The sequence below is a fragment of the Neofelis nebulosa genome, chromosome 3, assembly GCF_028018385.1.
Source record: "Neofelis nebulosa isolate mNeoNeb1 chromosome 3, mNeoNeb1.pri, whole genome shotgun sequence".
In the NCBI taxonomy this organism is placed as follows: Eukaryota; Metazoa; Chordata; class Mammalia; order Carnivora; family Felidae; genus Neofelis; species Neofelis nebulosa.
The window spans coordinates 195677318-195700728 of record NC_080784.1 but is presented as its reverse complement, the minus strand read 5'-3'; the positions used below and the strand labels follow the sequence as shown (position 1 = coordinate 195700728).

At 38.9% G+C, this 23411-nt stretch overlaps 1 protein-coding gene and 1 long non-coding RNA gene across 3 annotated transcripts in view; both read right to left on the bottom strand.

Annotated features, from left to right (window-relative positions):
• The window catches only part of FBXL5 (F-box and leucine rich repeat protein 5), a 50108-nt gene that overhangs the window by 14481 nt on the left and 12216 nt on the right, over window positions 1-23411 (bottom strand). For both annotated transcript variants that reach the window (XM_058723058.1, XM_058723059.1), the window contains exons 3-9: window positions 20334-20429; window positions 17068-17254; window positions 14271-14453; window positions 12175-12300; window positions 8045-8193; window positions 7327-7409; window positions 5698-6423 (exon numbers count right to left, since the gene is read on the bottom strand). In XM_058723058.1, the coding sequence (XP_058579041.1) occupies window positions 5698-6423; window positions 7327-7409; window positions 8045-8193; window positions 12175-12300; window positions 14271-14453; window positions 17068-17254; window positions 20334-20429 (1550 nt within the window). The remainder of the gene's footprint in view (window positions 1-5697; window positions 6424-7326; window positions 7410-8044; window positions 8194-12174; window positions 12301-14270; window positions 14454-17067; window positions 17255-20333; window positions 20430-23411) is intronic.
• On the bottom strand, window positions 1643-5687 carry LOC131507799 (uncharacterized). The gene is made up of 3 exons (XR_009259710.1): window positions 3587-5687; window positions 2643-3334; window positions 1643-2560 (listed from the first exon to the last, which is right to left on the bottom strand). It is a non-coding gene; the product is annotated as an uncharacterized LOC131507799 (long non-coding RNA).

The window sequence follows — 23411 nt, the reverse complement described above, 5'->3', positions numbered from 1 at the left end:
AATATGCCCTTTTCTATTATTTTCTAAACCTTACCAGAAAGTTTCTAAACCCTTTTTCACTGAAAGCAAATAGAAGAAACATCTTAATTAGATTCATCAAAAATTCTGACTCCCTTTGAAATTGATTTTTAACTATGCAGAATTTTTAATAATTCTGGCTTATTTAAAAATATACCAACAAAACTAAAGAAACACAGGAAAACTGCCATTTCCTCAGACATCACCGCAGTTCTGAAATATTACAAATGGTCATATGTCTTATTTCATTCTTTGGACAATAAAACTGGTCACGTTGAAAATTCAACTGAGGGGCACCAGGCTTGTTCTCAGGGTTGTGAATTTGAACCTCATGTTGGATGTAAACATTACTTAAATAAAAATTGAAAGAAAGAAGGAAGGAAGGAAGGAAGGAAGGAAGGAAGGAAGGAAGGAAGGAAGGAAGGAAGGAAAGAAAGAAAGAAAGAAAGAAAGAAAGAAAGAAAGAAAGAAAGAAAGAAAGAAAGAGGAAGGAAGGAAGGAAGGAAGAGGGAGGGAGGGAAGGGAGGAAGAAAGAGAAAAAGTAACTAAACAGAGCCACAAATAAGTTTTAATACGGCATAGTAGTAATGAAAAAGATAATGGTATTGGAAATGAATTTTAGGTTTTAAATTGAACCAAAAATTCCTTTTACTTTAAAACCAAGTTACATTCAAACACAACTAAAGCCACATCAGGAATACATATATAAAAAACACAATAAAGAAGCCTGGATGACTCAATCGGTTAAATGCCTGACTCTTGATTTTGGCTCAGGTCATGCTCTCACAGTACACAGGTTCAAGCCCCGGGCTTGGGCAACAAGCCCTGGGCTGGGCTGACAAAGCCAGAACCTGTCTGGGATTCTCCCTCTTGCGCGCACTCTCTCTCTGCTCTTCCTCTGCTCGTGCTCTCTCTCAAAATAAATAAGTAAACATTTTAAATATATATATACAATATGGGCACCTGGGTGGCTCAGTTGGTTAAGCATCCAACTTTGGCTCAGGTCACGATCTCACAATTTGTGAGTTCAAGACCCACGTCAGGCTCTATGCTGACAGCTGGGAGCCTGGAGCTTGCTTAGATTCTGTGTCTCTGTGTCTCCCTCTCTCTCTGCCCCTCCCCTGCTCATGCTGTCTCTCTCTCAAAAATAAATAAACGGTAAAAAAAAAAAAAAAAAAAAAATTAAAAAATATATATATATAGTAAAAAGTTTAAAAAGCAACAAAATGAGAATATGGTTGTCTTCTGCTTTTTATTGCTTTAACTACAGTCTATGCATTTGGGGTTGAATACACAGAAAATTAATGGAATGATGCACAGCAGCCCAACCATAATGGCAGGAGTTACCTCAGGGGGAAACACTCTTGGTACAGGACTTCTGAAAGATTTTTGTAATAACCTCATATTAAGTATCTTTTATAATGGTAGGGAAGTATTAGGTTTTGTGCTTGGTAAATTCTTCATCATAAAATATCTGACCATCTGATTATTAAAGAAATCTGGTAAGGGGCCCCTGGGTGGCTCAGTCGGTTAAGTGTCCAGCTCGTGATTTCGGCTCAGATCATGATCTCAGTTTGTGAGATTGAGTCCCACATAGGGCTCTGTGCTGACAGCGTGCTTGGGATTCTCTCTCCCTCTCTTTCTGCCCCTCCCCCACTGGTGCACACATGCTCTCTAAATAAATCAGTAAATAAGTAAGTCTGGTAACATTCAAATCTACACTGACCCTTAAAGAACATGGAGGTCAGGCATGCCAACAATCCCCACCTCACACAGTAGAAAATCTGAGTGTAACTTTTGACTCCCAAACACTTAACTACTAATAGCTCACTTTTGACTAGAAGCCTTACCCATAACATAAACAATTAACACATATTTTATGTTATATATGTATTATATACTGCATCCCTACAATAAAGGAAACTATAAAAAATAAAATGTTATAAAGAAAATCATAAGGAAGGGAAAATATATTTACAGCACTGTACTATATTTATAAAACAAAACAAAACAAAACCCTGTGTCTAAGTGGACCCACACAGTTCAAATCCATGCTGTTCAAGGCTCTACTGTATCACAGGGCAAAAGAGAAAACACTAATCAGTTTCCAAAGGCTCATATCAAAACTAATCAGGGGTGCCTTGATGGCTCAGTTGGTTGAGCTTCTGACTTTGGCTCAAGTCATGATCTCATGGGTTCGTGAGTTTGAGCCCCTGCACTGGGCTCTCTGCTGTCAGCAAGGAGCCACTTCCAATCCTCTGTCTCCCTCTCTCTGCACCTCCCCTGCTCATACCCTCTCTCAAAAATTAAAAAAAAAATTAAAAAAACATTAAAAAAAGGTAACAATTACTGCAGAACTGCTACTACTTAGTGAAAACCTACCATGCGTCACCTATTCATCTTATATAAGCCTCAGTTTAAGTGTTTTAGACAAAGCCAGTTATACAGGGGAAAAACAGTATCAAAAACAAACAAAAATCAAAAAACCAGTATCAACCTACACCAAGTCTGTCTGTCCCAAAAGTCAGTGAACCATGGTTCACTGGCATTTTCTCCAACACTTTGTGTAAGAACATTTTTCACATGGCATTTTCTCCAACACTTTGTGTAAGAACATTTTTCACATGGCATTTTCTCCAACACTTTGTGTAAGAACACTTAATAACCTAACAGAGCTCCAAGAGGGTCCTATAAAACGTAATAGAACCTAGGTGCTAAGAAGAGCTACCTCTCTGAGCTAACGAATGTCTCCCCTCCACCCTTCTTTGCTCTAAGAAGAAAGAGTTCAATTTAATCTGCTAAAGATTTTATTGACAAAAAAAGAGAAAGTAAAATATGGAACTTCTCACACATGGTCTATCTAGAACTTAAGAAGGCAGTACAAGTAGATCATGCTCAAAGATCAAAACCTCTAAACTCTGGCTACTGGATTCCAATACTACTCAACAGTGCTTTGCTTTTTGTAAAACTTAAAGGGTATATAATGGCATTAAATTACTTCTACAGACATTCCACATTTTTCAAAATCCCCAATACAATACCATGACTCATTTTAAGTTAAAAAGAGAAAAGAAAATCCCAAATAATGAAAGAATAAGTGTAATGCTGCACCCCTTAAAGATTTTTAGCAGGCCAAATTCTAGTATCAATGCCAATAAATTAGCAGAGAATTATTTTCTTTCCAAAAACCTTTACGAAGATCCCTTTCAGCTAACTTTTCTGTAGATTTAAAATAGGATTTTATTTATAAAAGTTTTAACTACAAACGTTTTTATAAGTTATTAAACCATGTGGGGTATATCTGAAATAAATATACCTTTTTTTTTATTTTTATTTTTTTAAATTTTTTTTTTCAACGTTTTTTATTTATTTTTGGGACAGAGAGAGACAGAGCATGAACGGGGGAGGGGCAGAGAGAGAGGGAGACACAGAATCGGAAACAGGCTCCAGGCTCCGAGCCATCAGCCCAGAGCCTGACGCGGGGCTCGAACTCACGGACCGCGAGATCGTGACCTGGCTGAAGTCGGACGCTTGACCGACTGCGCCACCCAGGCGCCCCTAAATATACCTTTTTGAGAGTGCCTGGGTGGTTCAGTTGGTTAAGTGTCCAACTTTGGCTCAGCTCATGACCTCGCAGTTCATGAGTTCAAGCCCCACATCGGGCTCTCTGCTGTCAGCATGGAGCCTGCTTCAGATGCTCTGTCCCCGGCTTTCTCTGCCTCTCCCCCACTCAATCTCTCTCAAAATAAACAAATAAACTTTAAATGTATATATTATATATACGTATAATATATATAATATATATATTACACACTGTATATACCTTTTTATAATGACCTAACTGCTTAAAGAACAAAGAGAGAACATAGAAGGCAACTCAAAAAATACTATTTTTCTGCTTTCCTACCTTCCATTTATATACCCTCAACCTACTTCTATATTCTACTATTGCCCAATACATATCCTTCACTACAACCAAACTGGATACAAGTCTCCTGTAAACATTCCCTACTGAGTCCAACTTAATCTGCTAAAGATCATACTTAGGAGAAAAGAGGGAGTATTAGGCTTTACGTTAGATGAACTCATTGTTTAGTTTGTCTAGCACCCCATTATTAAAGAGCCCTAGGGGCGCCTGGGTGGCTCAGTCGGTTCAGCACCTGACTTCAGCTCAGGTCATGATCTCGCGGTCCGTGAGGTCGAGCCCCGCGTAGGGCTCTGTGCTGACTGCTCAGAGCCTGGAGCCTGCTTTCAGATTCTGTGCCTCCCTCTCTCTCTCCCCTCCCCTGCTCATGCTCTGTCTCTCTCTGTCAAAAATAAATAAACATCAAAAAAAAATTTTTTTGAAGAGCCCGAGTAAAATTCAAGTCTATTATAGAGTAAAAGAGAAACACATAATCAATTTCTAAAAGTTCTTATCAAAGACAAAATAATTATTGCATATTATTAAGGCTGAGAAGAGCCATAACAGCAAAAGAACCTAACAGCAGCTCCAACAGTGTTCTACTACCGTGTGCTCAAGTCCTCCCCACTGTTTGCAATGGTACCTTTTCCCACTGCCACCTACCAAAATCCTTCATTTTTATTCAAGATTCAACTCAATGTCATCTCTTCATTTAAAAAACATTTTTTTTTAAGTAGGCTCCATACCCAACATGGGGCTTGAACTCACAACACTGCAATCAAGAGTCAGATGCTCTACTGGGCCATCCAGGTGACCCTCTTCATTAAATCCTGCGATCATTTACGACAATTGAATGAGAGGTCTCTCTCTCTGTCTCTACTTTGATCCCCACAGAATCTTCGTTTGAAATGCCTTAAACAGTGGACACAAATAGGGGTGCCTGGGTGGCTCAGTCAATTAAGCATCTGACTCTTGATTTTAGCTCAGGTCTTTATCTCATGGTTTTGTGAGTTCAACCCCACACTGGGTTCTGTGCTGGCAGTGCGGAGGCCACCTGGGGTTCTCTCTCTCTCTCTCTCTCTCTCTCTCTCTCTCTCCTCTCTCTCTGCCCCTCCCCTAGTCACTCTGTCTCTCTCTCAAAATAAATAAATAAACATAAAAAAACCTTTTTTTAAAGAGTAGACACAAGTAACACACAGCAACAGAATATGGTATACATTATCTTCTTCTTTGCTACAAGTCCTTGAGGGAAAACTATCTTATTCACCTTTACATCCACTAAGGCACCTTAGAAAATGTGTAGGCGTTTGCTAAGCACTGATTAAACTCTCAGTGGTCTTCCACAGGTCACAAAGAATTTAAATTGACTGAAATGAAACTTCGAGCTCAGGTTATATTGCTTCAATGCTCTGAAGTAGGACAGACTCCGGTGAACTCTTTTGCTTAAGTAAATCAGCTGAAAGTAATGACTTAGATTCCAATTTTTTTTAATGATTATTTATTTTTGAGAGAGAGAGAGACGGAACCAGCAGGGCAGGGGCAGAGTGAGAGGGAGACGCAGAAATCTTTAGCAGGCTCCAGACTCCGAGCTGCCAGCCGAGCCTGACACGGGGCTCGAACTCCCAAGCAGTGAGTTCTTGATCTGAGCGGCAGTCAGACTCTTAACCAACTGAGCCCCTAGATTCCAACCCAGGAGCCCCTAGATTCCAACTTTTATCTCATATTTGAGAATGTGAACATGTCCACTTCCTAATATTCTGCAACAGGTCACTTACCTGAGACCATGATCTGTGATCTGATAACATCCGGACAGACTGAGAAACAGAAGTACACGTCCAGTCTCTTGGTCAGATTTTTCACTCCCAGAGTAAATTAAGTCTTTTCCTCTGAGCAGTCTAGTCCTTGATGCTTTTTTACACGATGCAGAAGACTCTGGGAGCGCTGACATAGTTCTCAGAGCTGTCCCTGTACAACAAAACGAATGACCGCAATATGCAAAAGCCGGGGAAGCGCCATGCTGCTGCCAACAGACACTAGTCCTTAGTCCCACAATATCGTGACTGTAACAGGCAGAGGAGGAACAACTAAAGTTGGATGCTGTTTCCATTACACAAAGACTTTCAACATTTCTGTGTCTCCATTCTACAGCATCTTCAATATCAGCCAAATCTTCAGCATCTAACATCCACACATATGGAGAAGGGAAATTTTCAGAAGAAACAGGCTTAGTCCAGGGGTGTTCGTTATCCATGTCTTCTCCGATGCCTTTGTTAGTTAAATCGTGCAAACGAGCATACTGCTTGGTGGACTGCATGGTAATGTCTTTATTCTTCCATGGAGTCGAAGTAATTTTGCTCGTAGAAGTTTTCAAAAGGCCACTCTGATGAGATGTCAGAATTCCAAGGGCTCTAGAAATCTTCTCTAGAGCCACATCTGTGATTTTTTCACATCCAGACAGGTCAAGATGCCGAAGACTTTGGCAGCAACCAAGCCAAGACCAACTATAATTAAGAAGTAACAAGACTATTAGTGGATATTGTTAAAATCTTCAAAAGTAGATGAAAACTAGAAGAAAGATTTAAAATCTAATATAATCAATCACATATTTACTGAACATCTGTCAGGCACCATTTTACATGGTAGGATAGGAAAAGACAGGAAGAGTAATTAGGGACTAAGAGTACAGCTAACATAATAGAAGGGTAAGGAAAGGGTAGAAAGGTATGGAAGGGAGAGACTTCACTTATTTTTCTGAAAAGTAACCAGTGGAGGCAAGGCGGTACACACATCAAAGAAAGAGAATAACTAGTAATTACAGGAGGAAGATCCAGACGAAACAAGCTCTAGCATCTGAGAGAGAATTAGCCATAGCCAGAGAAGGGTACACCTCTCCCTCTGAAACAGGCAGAGAGGTGCTGATACAAATGCTACAGTGGGAAAGAGAAGGGTGAGGCAGAATCAGAAGGAAAGTGATAGCACCTAAGGAAATAAAACCTGTGAAGACTATGGCTTGACCAAAGTGTTATAGTTTCAGAGTATGAAGAATGTAAGCGGGAGCTTTGCCAAATGGCACTGGGAGCCCAAATGAAACTAGAAACTTCTTAAAAACGTATAGTGCCAATCTACATGACTGTACAGCAAGGCTCAAAGGTCTAGACACAGTACAGGATTATAAAGACAAAAGGATGATGCAGATTCAAGTCTTGGATCAGCAGGAACCCATGGACAAAAAGCAAAGAACTGGAGGGTGCTATCAAGTTGTAACCATATATGACTGAGATCTATCTGGATAGTAACAAATAATAGCACAATTAAACTGCAATTATAAAAATAAGAAACTACAGAACAATTCTACTAATTCATAAGTAGAAATCCTTATACTGAAATATTTAAAAATAACTCACCTGTCAAATGCAGAATCTGAAATGTCAGTCTGGGTAAGATCCAGATGCTCCAAGTTAGGACAAAGTTCTAAAATTTGCCTAACCTAATGGGGAGGTGGGGGTGGGGGGGGGGGGGGGAGAGGGGGAAATCACTGTGAAAATCTGCAGACTTTTAGTTAGATTGAAAAAGACGTAACTTTTAATAAATAATATAAACCAGTAGTTCCCAAGCTTTTGTGCACGTAAAAATTATTTGGATACTGCACTACAAATATATATTCTGGGCTCAAACTCTCAAGAATCTGTTTTAGTAACCATAATACTAGACCCAGGAAATTTATATTTTTAAGGAATACCCAAGGATATTCTGATGCAGACTTTTAAAACAGTGATTTAATCTCACCTGCCCATTTTACCATGCTTTACATATAAAGTATCATATAAAACTGGGCTTTCTCACTTAGTATCTGTGAAACTGAATAAATTATTTAACCTCTCCTAGTCTTGGTTTCCTTCCTATAATGTGCACAGTTATCTACATATAAAGATACTATGAAAACTGACACGAAATAACATGGAAGTCAGCAGTGTACGCCTACCCATGGGAGAACACTCTCCTGGGTAAAAGGGTGGGTTTTTTTTCTTTTTCTCCCCTTAATTAAATTCAGAAATAAGTAAACCAAATGTAGATCACTGCTACTTTTTCTTAATACCCAAACTAGTGCCAATGTATACATACCATCTTGCTGGAAACTGCAGAGCTGTATGCTAATACTATAGTTTTTACTGAAGTACCAACATATGGTAGAACATCGTGAATTAAGCCATGAAGTAAGCGTTTTTCCATTTGTGCAATGCTGATAGCAATCGATTCTTCGGCAGACTCCTCTGTAAAATGAATTTAAAAATCTAAGAATTTGATACACTAGTGATAATTATTAGGCTGCTCAAGGAATTACCAACTTATTGCATATGAAATTCTTTTTGCCATTCTTAAACTCCCTTATGTATGCAAAGCAAATTAAATGGACAAGGTCTCACTCGCCAGAACTTAATATTTAACAAGTCTGACATTAAAAAGAGACAAAAGGAAAAAAAAAAAAAAGGTTTACAATGAGAATGAAAGGAAGACTTTTTCTCATTTGCTTCAAAGTTGAAAGCGATTTCCATATCAAAGTTGGTACAGCAGAGAGAAAGAAAAAAATAACTCCAGTTTCAGACACTTTAAAAAGTTTTGGGGGAAAAAAAACTGAATATTTAAAAGAATGGAAGCTCTTCAAGAAACTATAGGATATCAAAAGAAAAATGATCCATAATAAAAAGTATCATTTGTTCTTTTAGTAAAATAGAAGGGACAAAGAGAAGAAACTTAAACTAATCAAGTGAGCATGGGACGCCTGGGTGGCTCAGTCGGTTAAGTGTCTGAGTCTTAATTTTGGCTCAGATCATGATCTCACCATCGTGAGATCCAGCCCTATCTCTGGCTCCCACACTAGGCAATGAGCCTGCTTGGGATTCTCTTTCTCCCTCTCTCTCTGCCCCTCCCCTGCTTGCTTGCTCTCTCTCTCTCTCTCTCTCTCCCCCTGCCTCTCAAAAACAAATTTAAAACCATAAAAATTAAGTGAGCCTGGTCATAATGAATCAAGCAAAAGTAAAGTGACTTAGAATTTTTTAAGAAGTTAAAATTAAGCACAGCATTTGGTTTTTGCTTAATAACTTTTTTTTTCAGTTTATTTATTTATTTTGACAGAAAGGAGGAGAAGGAATGAGAGGAGGCGCTGACAGCTCAGAGCCAAACGCAGGGTTCAATCCCACAACCCTGGGATCACAACCTGAGCCAAAATGAAGAGTTCGGTGCTCAACTGACTGAGCCACCCAGGCACGCTCCGATGTTTGCTTAATCACTTCTGTAGAGCTTGGATACTTACAATGAAATGCAGGTCTATAACAACCAGCACAACAAAAACACTACAAATTCCAATTTGATATAAGGGGGAAAACACACACTAACTACACTAAAAAGAATGAATACCTGTATCACCTTTCTCAGGATCCTATTATTCTGTTTACCAAAGACCTAGCCTGAATGTCTCGAAACATAAAACAGTTTAACAGAGTAAGTTAAAGTCTCATTTCTTTTTTGAGAGAGAGAGAAACTGCGAGCACACAAACAGGGGAGAGGGAGACAGAAAATCTTAAGCAGGCTCCTTGCCCAGTGAGCAAGGAGTCCCACTCGAGGCTCAATCCCATGACCCTGGGATCATGACCTGAGCCCAAATTAAGAGTCAGACGTTCAACTGAGCACCCCCCCCCCCCCGCCGGTGCTCCCAAATCTCATATTTTTAAGTTTTTTTTTAACATTTATTTATTTTTGGGAGACAGAGGATAATAATTCTCAATTTGTGACTAATGTTTACATATTTACCCTAAATTCCTTGTTTAGCCAGACATATATGTAAAGTACAGAGATAAGAATTACTTTTAGCGGGGTGCCTGGGTGGCTCAGTCAGTTAAGTGTCCAACTCTAGATTTCAGCTTGGGTCATGATCTCACGGTTCGTGAGTTCAAGCCCCACAACTGGCTCCAAACTGGCGGTGTGAAGCCTGCTTGGGATTCGCTCCCTCCCTCTCTCTGCCCCTCCCCAGCTCTCAAAATAAATAAATGAAAACTTAAAAAAAAAAATAAATGACTTTCAGCACACTCTATTTATTCTGGTATAATTTTATTCCCAAGTCAGTCTTTTGATTCTATAATCCTATCTAAATCTGTATTATTTACTGTGAAATCAAAAAAATATATTAATTAATTAAACATCCTATGAAGAACAGTATCTTTCTGCAAGACTAGTAAAGACAACTAAACTTAAAAAGCACGAACATAAACACAGTGGGTAGTTTAATATGAGATACACCAAACAGCTGAACAAATATATTACCTTAAGGCTCAATCATTACAGCCTTAACCTTTCCCTTTCAGTATGAATGCTTATGGATAACCATGGTCTTTGGCTACAAGTGTGGACACAAATAGACTAAATTTGGTAAAGACTTTTAAACTCAAATTTTTCAGAGGACCTTAACTAATCACCCTATTTAAAATTGTAACTTCTTTCCTCTCTTTCTGGCACCCTTTCCTTTTTTTTTTCTCCACAGCACTAGATGCTATCCAATATGACATATATATTTTGCCTGCATTTACTGTTTATCTCTCCTCTTCAAATTTTAAGCCCAAGGATTTTTTTTTCCTATTTTGTTCACTATTAACCTCATGCTCAAGAGGGTTCTCTTGTCACAAGGTAAGCACATCACCAAATCTAACTGGCAAATATCTCTTCCTTACGTAGCACCCTCTAAATGTTCAAAACTGTAACACATAAACATTCAAAACTATGTAAAATGTGGCAACTTCACTTCAGACAAGTAAACTTGCTACTGAAATAATCTTTATATGCTTATAGTCCTCACTTTCTATATGTTTAGTTTTTTTGCCAGACCAGCTTACTATTTTTTAAGTGAGCAATTTAGAATAAAAATTCCCTAGGGGCACCTGGGTGGCGCAGTCGGTTAAGCGTCCGACTTCAGCCAGGTCACGATCTCGCGGTCTGTGAGTTCGAGCCCCACGTCAGGCTCTGGGCTGATGGCTCGGAGCCTGGAGCCTGTTTCCGATTCTGTGTCTCCCTCTCTCTCTGCCCCTCCCTCGTTCATGCTCTGTCTCTCTCTGTCCCAAAAATAAATTAAAAACGTTGAAAAAAAAAAAAATTTTTTTAAATAAAAATAAAAAAAAATAAAAAAATAAATTCCCTAAAGTTTCAGTTTTACAAAGTATTAGTGTCTTGTCCCTTTTTTTTTTTTTTTTACTATTTCATCAAGTTTTAGCAATTATTTCCTAGAACAGTACCTAAGACAGTATTTATTATCTTCCTCCCCCATACTCCCAAATAGCATCTTTCTGCACCTCTATTATGGCATTTTTTACTAAATACCTTGAATTAAGGATTCAAGGGATTCCAAATTCTCTCCCATATGAGTTCTTTAACAGCAGGGATAACCTTAGTCACGCTTGAGTTCTCCCACAGTGCTTAAAGAATGGCTACCCTAGTTTTTACAATCCTTCGCCATTTACAGAGGATTTTCGTATATATATTACTTCCTAATTCCACAACAACCTTGTGAGGCAAGTGGTAGGACTATTTACAAATGAAGAAACAGGTTCAACAGCTTCACACTCCCTCTAGGCCACAGAGGACTCAATAAACACTGCTGAACTGGTCAAATGAAATGGTCCTAAAAATCACATTGTAAACTGCAAAGTGCAATAATGGATGTACGTTACTTCAAAAGGGAGAACGGTCTTTAATTTTTTTAAGTATTTAAATATAAAAAAAACCTCTGCACACACTCAGCAATTACTTCAAACAGAATAAACTTTAAATCTGCTTATTATTCTTTCAAATCTTACAAAGTAGTAGACTTAAAAACACAAGTTTCTTTAGAAAACAGGTAAATGTTTCTTTAGAAAATGTGTAACCCGGGGCGCCTGGGTGGCGCAGTCGGTTAAGCGTCCGACTTCAGCCAGGTCACGATCTCGCGGTCCGTGAGTTCGAGCCCCGCGTCAGGCTCTGGGCCGATGGCTCGGAGCCTGGAGCCTGTTTCCGATTCTGTGTCTCCCTCTCTCTCTGCCCCTCCCCCGTTCATGCTCTGTCTCTCTCTGTCCCCAAAATAAATAAAAAACGTTGAAAAAAAAAAAAAAAGAAAGAAAGAAAATGTGTAACCCTTAACAGCACCCAGTAATCTGTAAACTCCTAACTGCTGGATAGAGTATGAATCACCAGAGTCGCACGGACTAACGTGAACTCCCAACGTGGCTTACCAGACTCATCTACATCAGCGTCCTCATCCCACTCCTGAAAAGCACGACTTTCGTCTTTTCTGTTTTTCACCCATTCCTCGTCAGGTTCAGTATCAAGTTCAGCTGCTGGACCACTATACCAGTCACCTACTCCACAAATAAGTAAGAAAACACAGTAAGATCACACTGGCTACCGCTGCCCAAAAAATCATCTATTTCCAATAAAAATCTCTGCACACAGAAAATGACTGAGTTCTAGGCAATGGGCCAGCTATTGTTAGAAATATTCAATCGTGGTTAAAATATTACACGTAAATAGTACACAAAGGATCAATTTCAGACATACTAAAAAGAATTATGAAAAATAACCATCAATAATCTTACATGCAATTTTAGAAATCATCGAAGAGAACTTAACCTTTCTCCCCTACTGTGACTTCACACTGGCACCAGTACCCTCCAAATGATGACAGCTAATAAAAGCAAGCACAGACTTTCTGCTCAGTAGTGAATAGTCGGCAGTTCAGCAACAGGTAGGAACGTAAAGTCGAAGGGGAAAGATTAAGGGAAAGCTAAACCATAAATTGTCTAAAGACCCTGGAGAATACACTGCGATTAAATTATATGATTGTGAAGTGAGAGACAATGCAGAATTAACTTACTGAACTTTTAACATTATATCTAAAGTATGGTTTCTCAATCTCAACACTGTTGACATTCTGCGCTTGGGTAATCTTTGTTGTGCACTGGAGGGAATTTAGCAGAAACCCTGGCCTCTACTCACTGGAGGCCAGTATAATCTCCCAAAATAGAACAAACAAAAATGTTTCCATAGACATTTCAAAATGTCCCCTGGAAGGTGGTAAAATAAATTCTGATTGAGAAACATTGGAAACAAACACCATAAATAAATAAACAAACATTTTTATTGCAACTTTTTGTTTAAACATATTTAAAAAAAAAAAAGCAGCATATTTAAGATCTGATGAACTCCACAGAAGTCTTGCACAGCATTTTCACCTTTGATCTTTATATCAAATAGTACCTCATTATCTTTTAATTCAAATTAGTTAACAGTTAAAAATATAACTAAACAAAAGGCATTAAATATATCCATATTCGCCTTGACTTTTCACTTAATATTTCATTTTCCTACAACTAACAGAAAAAATTATTCCACATCAAAATATTAATTCTAATCATTTGTCTACACAATACTTCAAATAGCTTTGCTCAAAAATATCTAACAACAGCTATTTTAAACATGCTATATATTAATAAAAAAATAAAACTTTTTAAATTCAATTTGTAACTTAATTATAAGAGAAACACATATTTCCACATCCAAGTCATAAATTATAGAAAACAAAAAACTTTTACATAAATTTGAGGTTAAAAGAGTCACTTAGATGAAACTGTTTTAATTCAATGACAGAAAAATGTATGCCATATTACTTGCATTTACTCCACGACTGCATTAAATGCTCATGAAAAGGAAATTTTCTTTCATTGTTCACACGTCAAAGTAACTTACCGCAGTGAATTAAATATGAAATTGTGATTTGTAGAATGAGGCATTACCAATCACAACAAAAACATGCTAAAGACAAAAACAGATTCAGTTACTTTGAGCCACTGCCAAGGCAGCCATAATGGTGCCTCATCTTTAAATTTTATGGAATTTATTCTATTATTTTTAAAATACTGAATCTATTTAAAGCTGTTCTGACAATGCATTAATTTCATTTTTAACTCTGAACACACTCAAAAGTAGGAGGAAGCAGCATTTAAAAAGTAGCATAACGAATATTCATGAACTCATCACCTATCTTCAACAATTATCAACATTTTACCAATTATTTAGCAACCTCTCCCTTGTTTTTTCCTAATTATTTTAAAAGAAATTGCACGCATCATATAAATCACTCACGGATACTTCAGCACTGCTAGTTTTTCAAAAGTAGTATACAAAGAACACGTGATCTAACTACGAAATCTACTTTTTGGTCAACCTCTCAGAATTTCCCTTCCTGACCTTGCTTATTAACATCTATGAATAATCATTTGAAAAAAATAGAAATTATTTTTTAAACAAGCTAAAAGTCACATTTACCTACCTCTAGCCCAATGAACAGGGTAAAGATGTTTCCAAAGCGATCCAGTTTTTGCGAGCTGAGACCATTTAGTGCTTACTTGACTGCATCGACATAATTCTTGAGGATTAAGATAACTGAAAATTGACAGCATTACCTCAGGAGGAAGATGGGTTATACCTGTGGATTGCTCTGACACTTCCGCTTCTGAAATAAAAAAGAAAAATTTGAACATTAAAGGCTGTAAGGGCAAATGCAGTAAGAAATTACAATCACATTTCTATAAATAAAGTTCAGTGCCTAAAGTCCACTCCTTCCTGCTTGCAAGATGTGAAAAGGAAATAACATGGATTAGTGGTAACATGGGGATGTTCAACTTGTTAAGAACCTGTAGGGTTAAACTATCATGGCCCAAATCATACTTCATCAGTGGGAGCTACAATCATGAACACAGAATTGACTTCCTCCTACAAAGGCATCACAGAAAAAACAATACTCACTTTGTAGCATAAGAAGCATCATTTGAAAAAGGAACCCAGCAGGTTTTACAGCTTCCAGTGTAGAGTCAGCCAGATGATGAGATCTCCAAGGCATTTTTAATGACACACACAAATCTCACAACACGTTCCACTCATCTATTAGGATTATGTCAGTATTTTCCTCGTGTTCCCTCTCTGATTTTCACATTTGATACAAGATGCCTGTGAAATCTAACTTCTATAACCATGGCTAACCTACTGTTTGTGAGCCAGTTGAGAAAATGTAAACATTTCTAATGCTGGTATACGTTTACCAGGAATCTTTTGTCAGCAACTATTATAAAAAATAGTCACTGAATGTCCAATTTCCCATAAAGAATTACTTTAGTAATTTTTTTAAAAATGCAAATGAGGTGCTACAATAAAGAATACAGAATACAGAATACAAAAGATTCATCAATAAAGGATTACAAAGAATTTGAGGCACTTTGTACATCTGATTTGCCCTCAAAAAGCAACTTAAATACAGAAATGCTATGATCAAATTATTTTAAACTAACCCTTTTCAAATGGCAAATGTTTAATCATAATACAGCTATAATTTGCTTTGAAGGAGTGGGAAAATTAAACGTAATAAGTGTGATGCTTTTAAACCCCATGTTGTAATTACAATTAAACTAGACACAACAGGTCTTGGCTTGGTGTCTAAGGCCCAAGCTGCATTTCAAAGTGCAGCACCCAAGTTTTATGGGTTTAATTATAGGTTCACCTATAAAAACATTTTTGTTTCAACATGTATCTCACCTACTTTGTTAAATAAAGAGAAAAGGACCAATTTCAAAGAATTTTAAGCAATTTTAAAAGGAATGTCATTGCTATTGCCCATGTAGAAACAGAAGAAATTTTTACTAGCCTGAGGATGCCAATTTTCCTCAGTGAGGCTTTTTATTTTTTTTTATTTATTTATTTTTTTTTAATGTTTATTTATTTTTGAGACAGAGACAGAGCATGAGTAGGGGAGGGGCAGAGAGAGAGGGAGACACAGAATCCGAAACAGGCTCCAGGCTCTGAGCTGTCAGCACAGAGCCCGACGCGGGGCTCGAACTCACGGACCATGAGATCATGACCTGAGCCGAAGTCGGCCGCTTAACCGACTGAGCCACCAAGGCGCCCCTCCTCAGTGAGGTTTTAAAAGGCAAAGCTATCAAAGATCTTTAAGAAAAATGAGGAAATAGTCTATGAATAAAAAAGGCAAACGTATTTTACTTGCATTTGTCATTTGTTTTCTCATAACTGTACACAGAAAACAGTACCTCTCATTCTCACTCCTGTTTGTATTACTGGATATAAGCTAAAACAGTGACACATGGAAAAGGATGGAAATAAAACTATAAGCACAACTGATTTTAAAAACTGATGGAGGGGCCCTGAGTGGTTCAGTCAGTTAATTGTCCAACGCTTCATTTTGGCTCAGATCATGATCTCACTCATGAGATCGAGCCCCATATCAGGCCCCACGCTGTCAGCCTAAGATTCTCTCTCTCTCCCTCCACCCCTCCCACATGCACACACTCTCTCTCAAAAATAAACCTTAAAAAAAATTTTTTTTTTTTTAAATGATGAGAAAAACAAGGAAGGATAAAATCAGCCACTATGGTCAATGGAGCTCAGAAAGTTGGATGATACTGCAAAAGTGCTCTGTATATGGTAGCTTTCAGTAATTTTGATTGGCCAAAATAATAATTATTACTACTACTACATGAGTTCCTTTAAGAAACACTATATTATATTATATTGCTTGTGGCCCAAATATACGGGATTTTTTTTTTTTTTAATTTTTATTTATTTTTCAGAGAAAGAGGGCCAGAGCACGAGCAGGGGAGGGGCAGAGAGAGAGGGAGACACAGAATCCCAAGCAGACTCCAGGCTCTGAGCTGTCAACAGAGCCCGATGCAGGGCTCAAACCCACAAACAGTGAGATCATGACCTGAGCTGAAGTCAGATGCTTAACGGACTGAGCCACCCAGGTGCCAACCCCCCCTGCCGCCGATGCTAAATTATCATAACATCAAATTCTTAGAAACTAGTCTTCAATTAAATGTACACTTGTAAATAAATGGTCTAAATTTATTCCTCAAACAAAATCTAAAGCTCATTATCAACAAGACACAGATGGCCTCAAAACTAAATCATTCATTATCTAAACATAGGAATCTCAGGGGCACCTGGCTGGCTCAGTCAGTAGAGCATGCAACTCTTAATCTCAGGGTCGTAAGTCCCACATTAGGTGCGGAGTCTACTTAAAATAAAATAAAATAAAAAAATAAACATACGAATCTCACCTTTATCTGACTTTTCATCCACAGAATATTTAAAAAACTTCTGTCGCTCCTCAGCTTGATTCCATAGGCTAAGACCTCTAAGGAGTTCCGCAGTGTCCTTCTGAGAGCAGTGCTGTGCAATCACTTTCTTCTTAATATCCTTAAGCTCTTCATAGGTAAAATATTCCATTAACATTGGCTGAAAAACCTAAATGAAACAAAATATTCATAAGTAAATATGCCTAACTAGTTTTGTTTACTCTACACCTTTTTTTTTTTTTTAATGTTTATTTAGTTTTAAGAGAGATAGAATGCAAGCGGGGGAGGGGCAGAGAAAGACAGACACAGATCCAAAGCAGGCTCCAGGCTCTGAGCTGCCAGCACAGAGCCCAATTTGGGGCTCGCACCTGTGAACCAGGAGATCACGACCCAAGTGGAAGTCAGACACTCAACCGACAGAGCCACCCAGGTGCCCCAGTGATTCCTATGTGTGGATTTTTTTTTAATGTTTATTTTTAAAAGATAGAGTATGAGCAGAGGAGGAACAGAGAGAGAGAGGGAGACACAGAATCTGAAGCAGGCTCCAGGTTCTGAGTTGTCAGCACAGAGCCCGATGAAGACCTTGAACTAGTGAACCTCAAGATCATGACCTGAGCCGAAGTCAAAGGCTTAACCGACTGAGCCACCCAGGCGTCCCTATACCTTTTAAATTATTAATGGCTTGAGGGGCGCCTGGGTGGCGCAGTCGGTTAAGCGTCCGACTTCAGCCAGGTCACGATCTCGCGGTCCGTGAGTTTGAGCCCCGCGTCAGGCTCTGGGCTGATGGCTCGGAGCCTGGAGCCTGTTTCCGATTCTGTGTCTCCCTCTCTCTCTGCCCCTCCCCCGTTCATGCTCTGTCTCTCTCTGTCCCAAAAATAAATAAAAAATGTTGAAAAAAAAAAAAAAAAAAAAAAAAAAAAAAAAAAATTTAAATTATTAATGGCTTGAGTGTAGTATTATGACCTCGTATTTCAAAAAAATAAAAATTTTACTTGTTGCCACCAAGTTAGTTTAGCCAAAAAAGTGTGTAAAGAATATCACCAAAGACTCTTCTTTCTACAGCTTCTCTAATAAATCCCATGGAATTTAAAAGCATCAAAAGCAGAAGTTTTTCTGTACAAACACTCTTATCAGTCTCATATGGTTAGACATTTAGATCAATTAACTGCCTTCTGATACCTCAGTAACTGAACTCTACCTCAACAGGGCCTCTAAATCATGAGAAAGGTACCCAGTGTACTAAGAACCATAAAACTCAGAGGTCTACTGAGACCTTGAACTATCTATATTTCTTCTTCGAAACAGATGCTTAGTCCCAACCTCCAATTTACAGAATTAGAATCCTGAAGAATTAAAGACAAGGCTTTTGTTTTTTAGGGTGGGAAGGGGCGGGGGGGGGGGGGGGTTCCAAGATCATTTTGATGTACATCACAGGTTAAGAAACACTATTTAATAACTCAGTGGGTTCAGTGGTGGTTTCGCCACAATGACTTGGGGACCTTTCAATGTATCCAGGCCAGTATCTCTCACCTGATTTAATTAGTCCGGAGAGAGCTGAAAAGTTTTATTTTATTTTTTTTAAATATAGATCTGATTATAAGGTGAGGCCATAAGTGAGAATGACCACAGTAACTAATCTGCAACGAAACAAGAACCCAGCTCCTCAAAATTATTTATTTTTCTATTCTTTACCCTAATCCTGATATTCACCCCACTTTAGAGAAAAAAGAGAATGGAAAAATGTTTTGCTCATCCACTCAGTGATAACCCAGTATGTGTGTAGTAGGAATAAAACTGGTAAATTTAACACTACCATTTGATTACCAAAATGTACTACAAAAAAAAGATCAGAAAAAATTCTTTTTTTTTTTAATTTTTTTTTTTTTTTTTTAACGTTTATTTATTTTTGAGACAGAGAGAGACAGAGCATGAACGGGGGGTGGGTCAGAGAGAGGGAGACACAAAATCCGAAACAGGCTCCAGGCTCTGAGCTGTCAGCACAGAGCCCGATGCGGGGCTCGAACTCACGGACCGCGAGATCATGACCTGAGCCGAAGTCGGCTGCTTAACCAACTGAACCACCCAGGTGCCCCATGTCCAACTCTTGATTTCAGCTCAGGTTCATGAGTTCGGCCCCGTGTTGGGCTCCTCCCTGACGACGCTGAGCCTACCTGGGATTTTTCTCTCTCTCTCTGTCTGCCCCTCCATGGATTGCTCTCTCTCAAAATAAATAAACTTTAAAAAATTAATGGGTTTAAAGCTTTAAAAGCTTATAACATTTATTTATTTTTCGGTGTTTATTCTATTGTTGAGAGAGAGGACAAACCGCGGAGGGGCAGAGAGAGAGGGAGACAGAGGATCCAAAGCAGGTTCCGCAATGACAGCAGCAAGCCCGATGTGGGGCTCAAACTTATGAAACCACGAGATCATGACCTGAGCCAAAGTGGGACACTTAACTGACTGAGCCACCCAGGCACCCCAGTAAAAATTCATTAAACTTAGCATGAAAATACACAAAACATTAAAAAGTTTAAAGAATCCCCTAAAGGTTCTATGAAGACATTAAGGTAACATAAAAAGCTATTAACATTCAATACAATGCCATCTACATAGTAAGAAAATAAATATTAGTTGACTAATTGAATTAAATAATGGATTCAATGAGGGACCCCGGGGTGGTGGCTCAGTTCACTAGTTCAAGCTCCAAGTTGGGCTCTGTGCTGACAGCTCAAGAGCCTGGAGCCTGCTTGGGATTCTCTCTCTCTCTTTCTCTCTCTCTCTCTCTCTCTGTCTCTGTCTCTCTCTCTCTCCCCCCCCCAAAAATAAACATTAAAAAAAAATTTTAAAGGTGTAGAGTAGGGGGCACCTGGGTGGCTCAGTCAGTGAAGCATCTGACTTCAAATTAGGTCATGATCTCACAGTTTGTGAGTTCAAGTCCCACATCAGGCTCCGTGCTCAACAGCTCAGAGCCTGGAGCCTGCTTCAGATTCTGTGTCTTGCTCTCTCTCTGCCCCTCTCCTGCTTGCACTCTCTCTCTCTCAAAACTAAACATACATACATACATACATAAAGGATTCAATGAAAAGCAACCAAGGGAACAAAATTAATGTTTTTCTTGGGGTTTTCTTCCTTTCCTAAAATGAACTGGAGGCTTATCTTCCTGTGCATTATTTTGAAGAATGAAAGGCAAAATAACATCTTAAAAATTTCATAGATCAAATTTATAACGGAGAAAAAATTATGCTTACCTCCTCCTCCTCTTTCATGTGAGGAAGAAAATCTCTTGTAAAAGCCTCCAATCTCTCTTTCAGCTGTTTTGCATAATTTAACTGCTCACATTCATTCTAGAAACATAAAAAAAAAAAATTACATCCTATAAAAGTTTTGCTTCATTATTTACACTGTACTGATCCTAGGAAATCAGTTTAAAATGCAACATAAAACATCAGGAAAAATAATAGACTGACAAATAGCAAAGTGGTCTCTGTACTTTTCAAAGCATAAAAGATACCCTTAAAGGGGCACCTGGATGGCTCAGGTGGTTAAGCATACGACTTTGGTTCAGGCCATGATCTCGTGTTCTGTGAGTTTGAGCCCCGTGTCAGGCTCTGTGCTGACAGCTCAGAGCCTGGAGCCTGCTTTAGATTCTGTGTCTTCCTCTCTCTGACTCACCCCCACTCATGCTCAGTCTCTTTCTCTCAAAAAATAAGTATCAAAAATTAAAAAAAAAAAAAAAAAAGATGTCTTTAAATTATCTTGCAAAGGAACCTTGGATTTTTAGTAATGTGATCTTATACTTCTTTAAAATGTCATAAAGTTGGGCCGCCTGGGTGGCTCAGTTGGTTAAGCCTCCAACTTCAGCTCAGGTCATGATCTCACGGTTCATGGGTTTGAGCCCCACATCGGGCTCTATGCTGATAGCTCAGACCCCAGAGCCTGCTTTGGATTCTGTGTCTCCCTCTCTCTCTCTGCCCCCACCCACCCCCTCACGCTTTGTTTCTCTCTTCCTTCAAAAAAAAAATAAACACTAAAAAAACAAAATTTTATGGGGCACCTGGGTGGCTCAGTCAGGTGGGCAGCTGACTTCGGTTCAGGTCATGATCTTGTGGTCTGTGAGTTCAAGCCCTGAATCGGGCTCCATGCTGACAGCTTGGAACCTGAAGCCTGTTTCGAGCCTGGGGCCTGCTCTGAATTCTGTGTCTTGCTCCCTCTCTGCCCCTTCCCCATTCCCACTCTGTCTCTCTCTGTCTTTCAAAAATGAATAAATGTTAAAAAAAATTTTTTTAAATAAAAAAACAAAACTTTAAAATGTCATAAAGTCTAAAAATAGCAAGTATTTGCTCAAAACTTCTATTGACTTCTAATGTCTACATTTATATAATCTCTATGTTTCTTTTCCTAATCTATGTCTGAGCAGTTCATAAGAGCCTACTGGACTATATCACTATATCACTATATTTGAGTCCCTTCAAACTCATCTGGGGCACCCTCCACTACACGATCTACAACACCTGTTATGTTATGCTGACGGAAGACCATATCTACTTCAAAAAGTCAGGTTATCAATGTACTTCTAAGGGTAAGAGGCTCCCAACATTGTTTAGTAAATCACTCTAATTCTGGACAATAGCTAAAAAGTTCTTTCTCACATGAACTCAGATCTCATCTCCCTGTAACATCTAACACTTCTACATCAGCCGTATCAACTTAAAACATGCAGAATTTTACAGGGGTACCTGGGTAGCTCAGTCGGTTAAGCGTCTGACTTTGGCTCAGGTCATGATCTCACAGCTCGTGGGTTCGAGCCCCGTATCAGGCTTTGTGCTGACCACTCAGAGCCTGGAGCCTGCTTCAGATTCTGTGTGTGTCTCTCTCTCTGCCCCTACCCTGCTCATGCTCTGCGTATCTCTCTCTCTCTCTCTCTCAAAAACAAATAAACACTTAGGGGTGCCTGGGTGGTTCAGTCGGTTGGGCGTCCGACTTCAGCTCAGGTCATGATCTCACAGTCCGTGAGTTCAAGCCCTGCGTCGGGCTCTGTGCTAACGGCTCAGAGCCTGGAGCCTGCTTCAGATTCTGTGTCTCCCTCTCTCTCTCTGCCCCTCCCCTGCTCATGCTCTGTCTTTGTCTCAAAAATAAATAAAAACATTAAGAAAATTTTTTTCTAAAAATGAAACTGTATATATGTGGGAATAGGGGCTCCCAGGTGACTCAGGTTGAGAGGCCAACTCTTGATTTCAGCTCAGATCATGATCCCAGGGTTACAGGTTTGAGCCCTGTGTCAGGGGCTCCATGCTGAGCTTGGAGCTTGCTTAAAACATATTCTCCCTCTCCCTCTCCCTCTCCCTCTCTCCCTCTCTCCCTCTCTCTCTGTCTCCCCATGCCCCTCTCCCCTGCTCACACACACACACTCTCTCTCTAAAATTAAAAAATTAAAATTTAAAATCTAAATAATAAAATGTGGGAATATTTTATTCCTGATGAGTGTTTTGTAGTCTCCTCCTTTTTGTACTAATTTATTCAAATGCTTCCCAATATTCCATCCAATGTCCTAATCTCTAAAGATTTTACATATTTTTCCTAAGCATGCCCAAGTGGCTTCCATTTCCACTTCACATGCTAATAATCATCAAATCTGCTTATCTAAATCAAATTACTCTTCTGTCCCCGAATCCCATCTATACCTCTTCCTATTAATAAGTGCCCACCTGGATTGCAAAAGCAGTTAAAACCCAACGTGTCCAAAATGGATCTTTTTATTCCCCAAGCCTCTTCTATATTCCCTATAAAGTCAGACTCAATCCTCATTCTTACTTCTTTCTCCTTCTCCTTTCCCTTTTCCTTTGTACGTAAGCACTACATTCTATCAATTTTATGTCCTAAGTTAATTCTCAGGTCTGTCTTCTTCCCTCTATCTCCTCTAGCCACTACTTTAGTTCAGATCATAATCATTTTATTGAACAAGCAATACATGAACATGACACAAAATTGAAAGAGTACAAAAGAGTATTCAATAAAAAGTAAATCTCCCTTCCATCACTACCCAGTACCCCACCCTCACCCCATCACCCACCTCTCCACCAAGGAGTTACGGTGTCTTCTTCTAGACACTACTACAGTATTTTTTAGAATGGTCTTGGTCTTTCTACTTCAGTCTTTTCTTTCCCTTCAACCCATCCTCCTCCCTGCTGCACAACAGTCTTTCTAGAACGCAAGTCTGTAAGTGAAAGGTGTGTGGTTGTTTGACAGAGTTGCAACTTAAATCTATGCTTCACCAAGCCAGAGGGAGATAAAAGATAAAACTTCACATTTCCACAATATGCAAACAT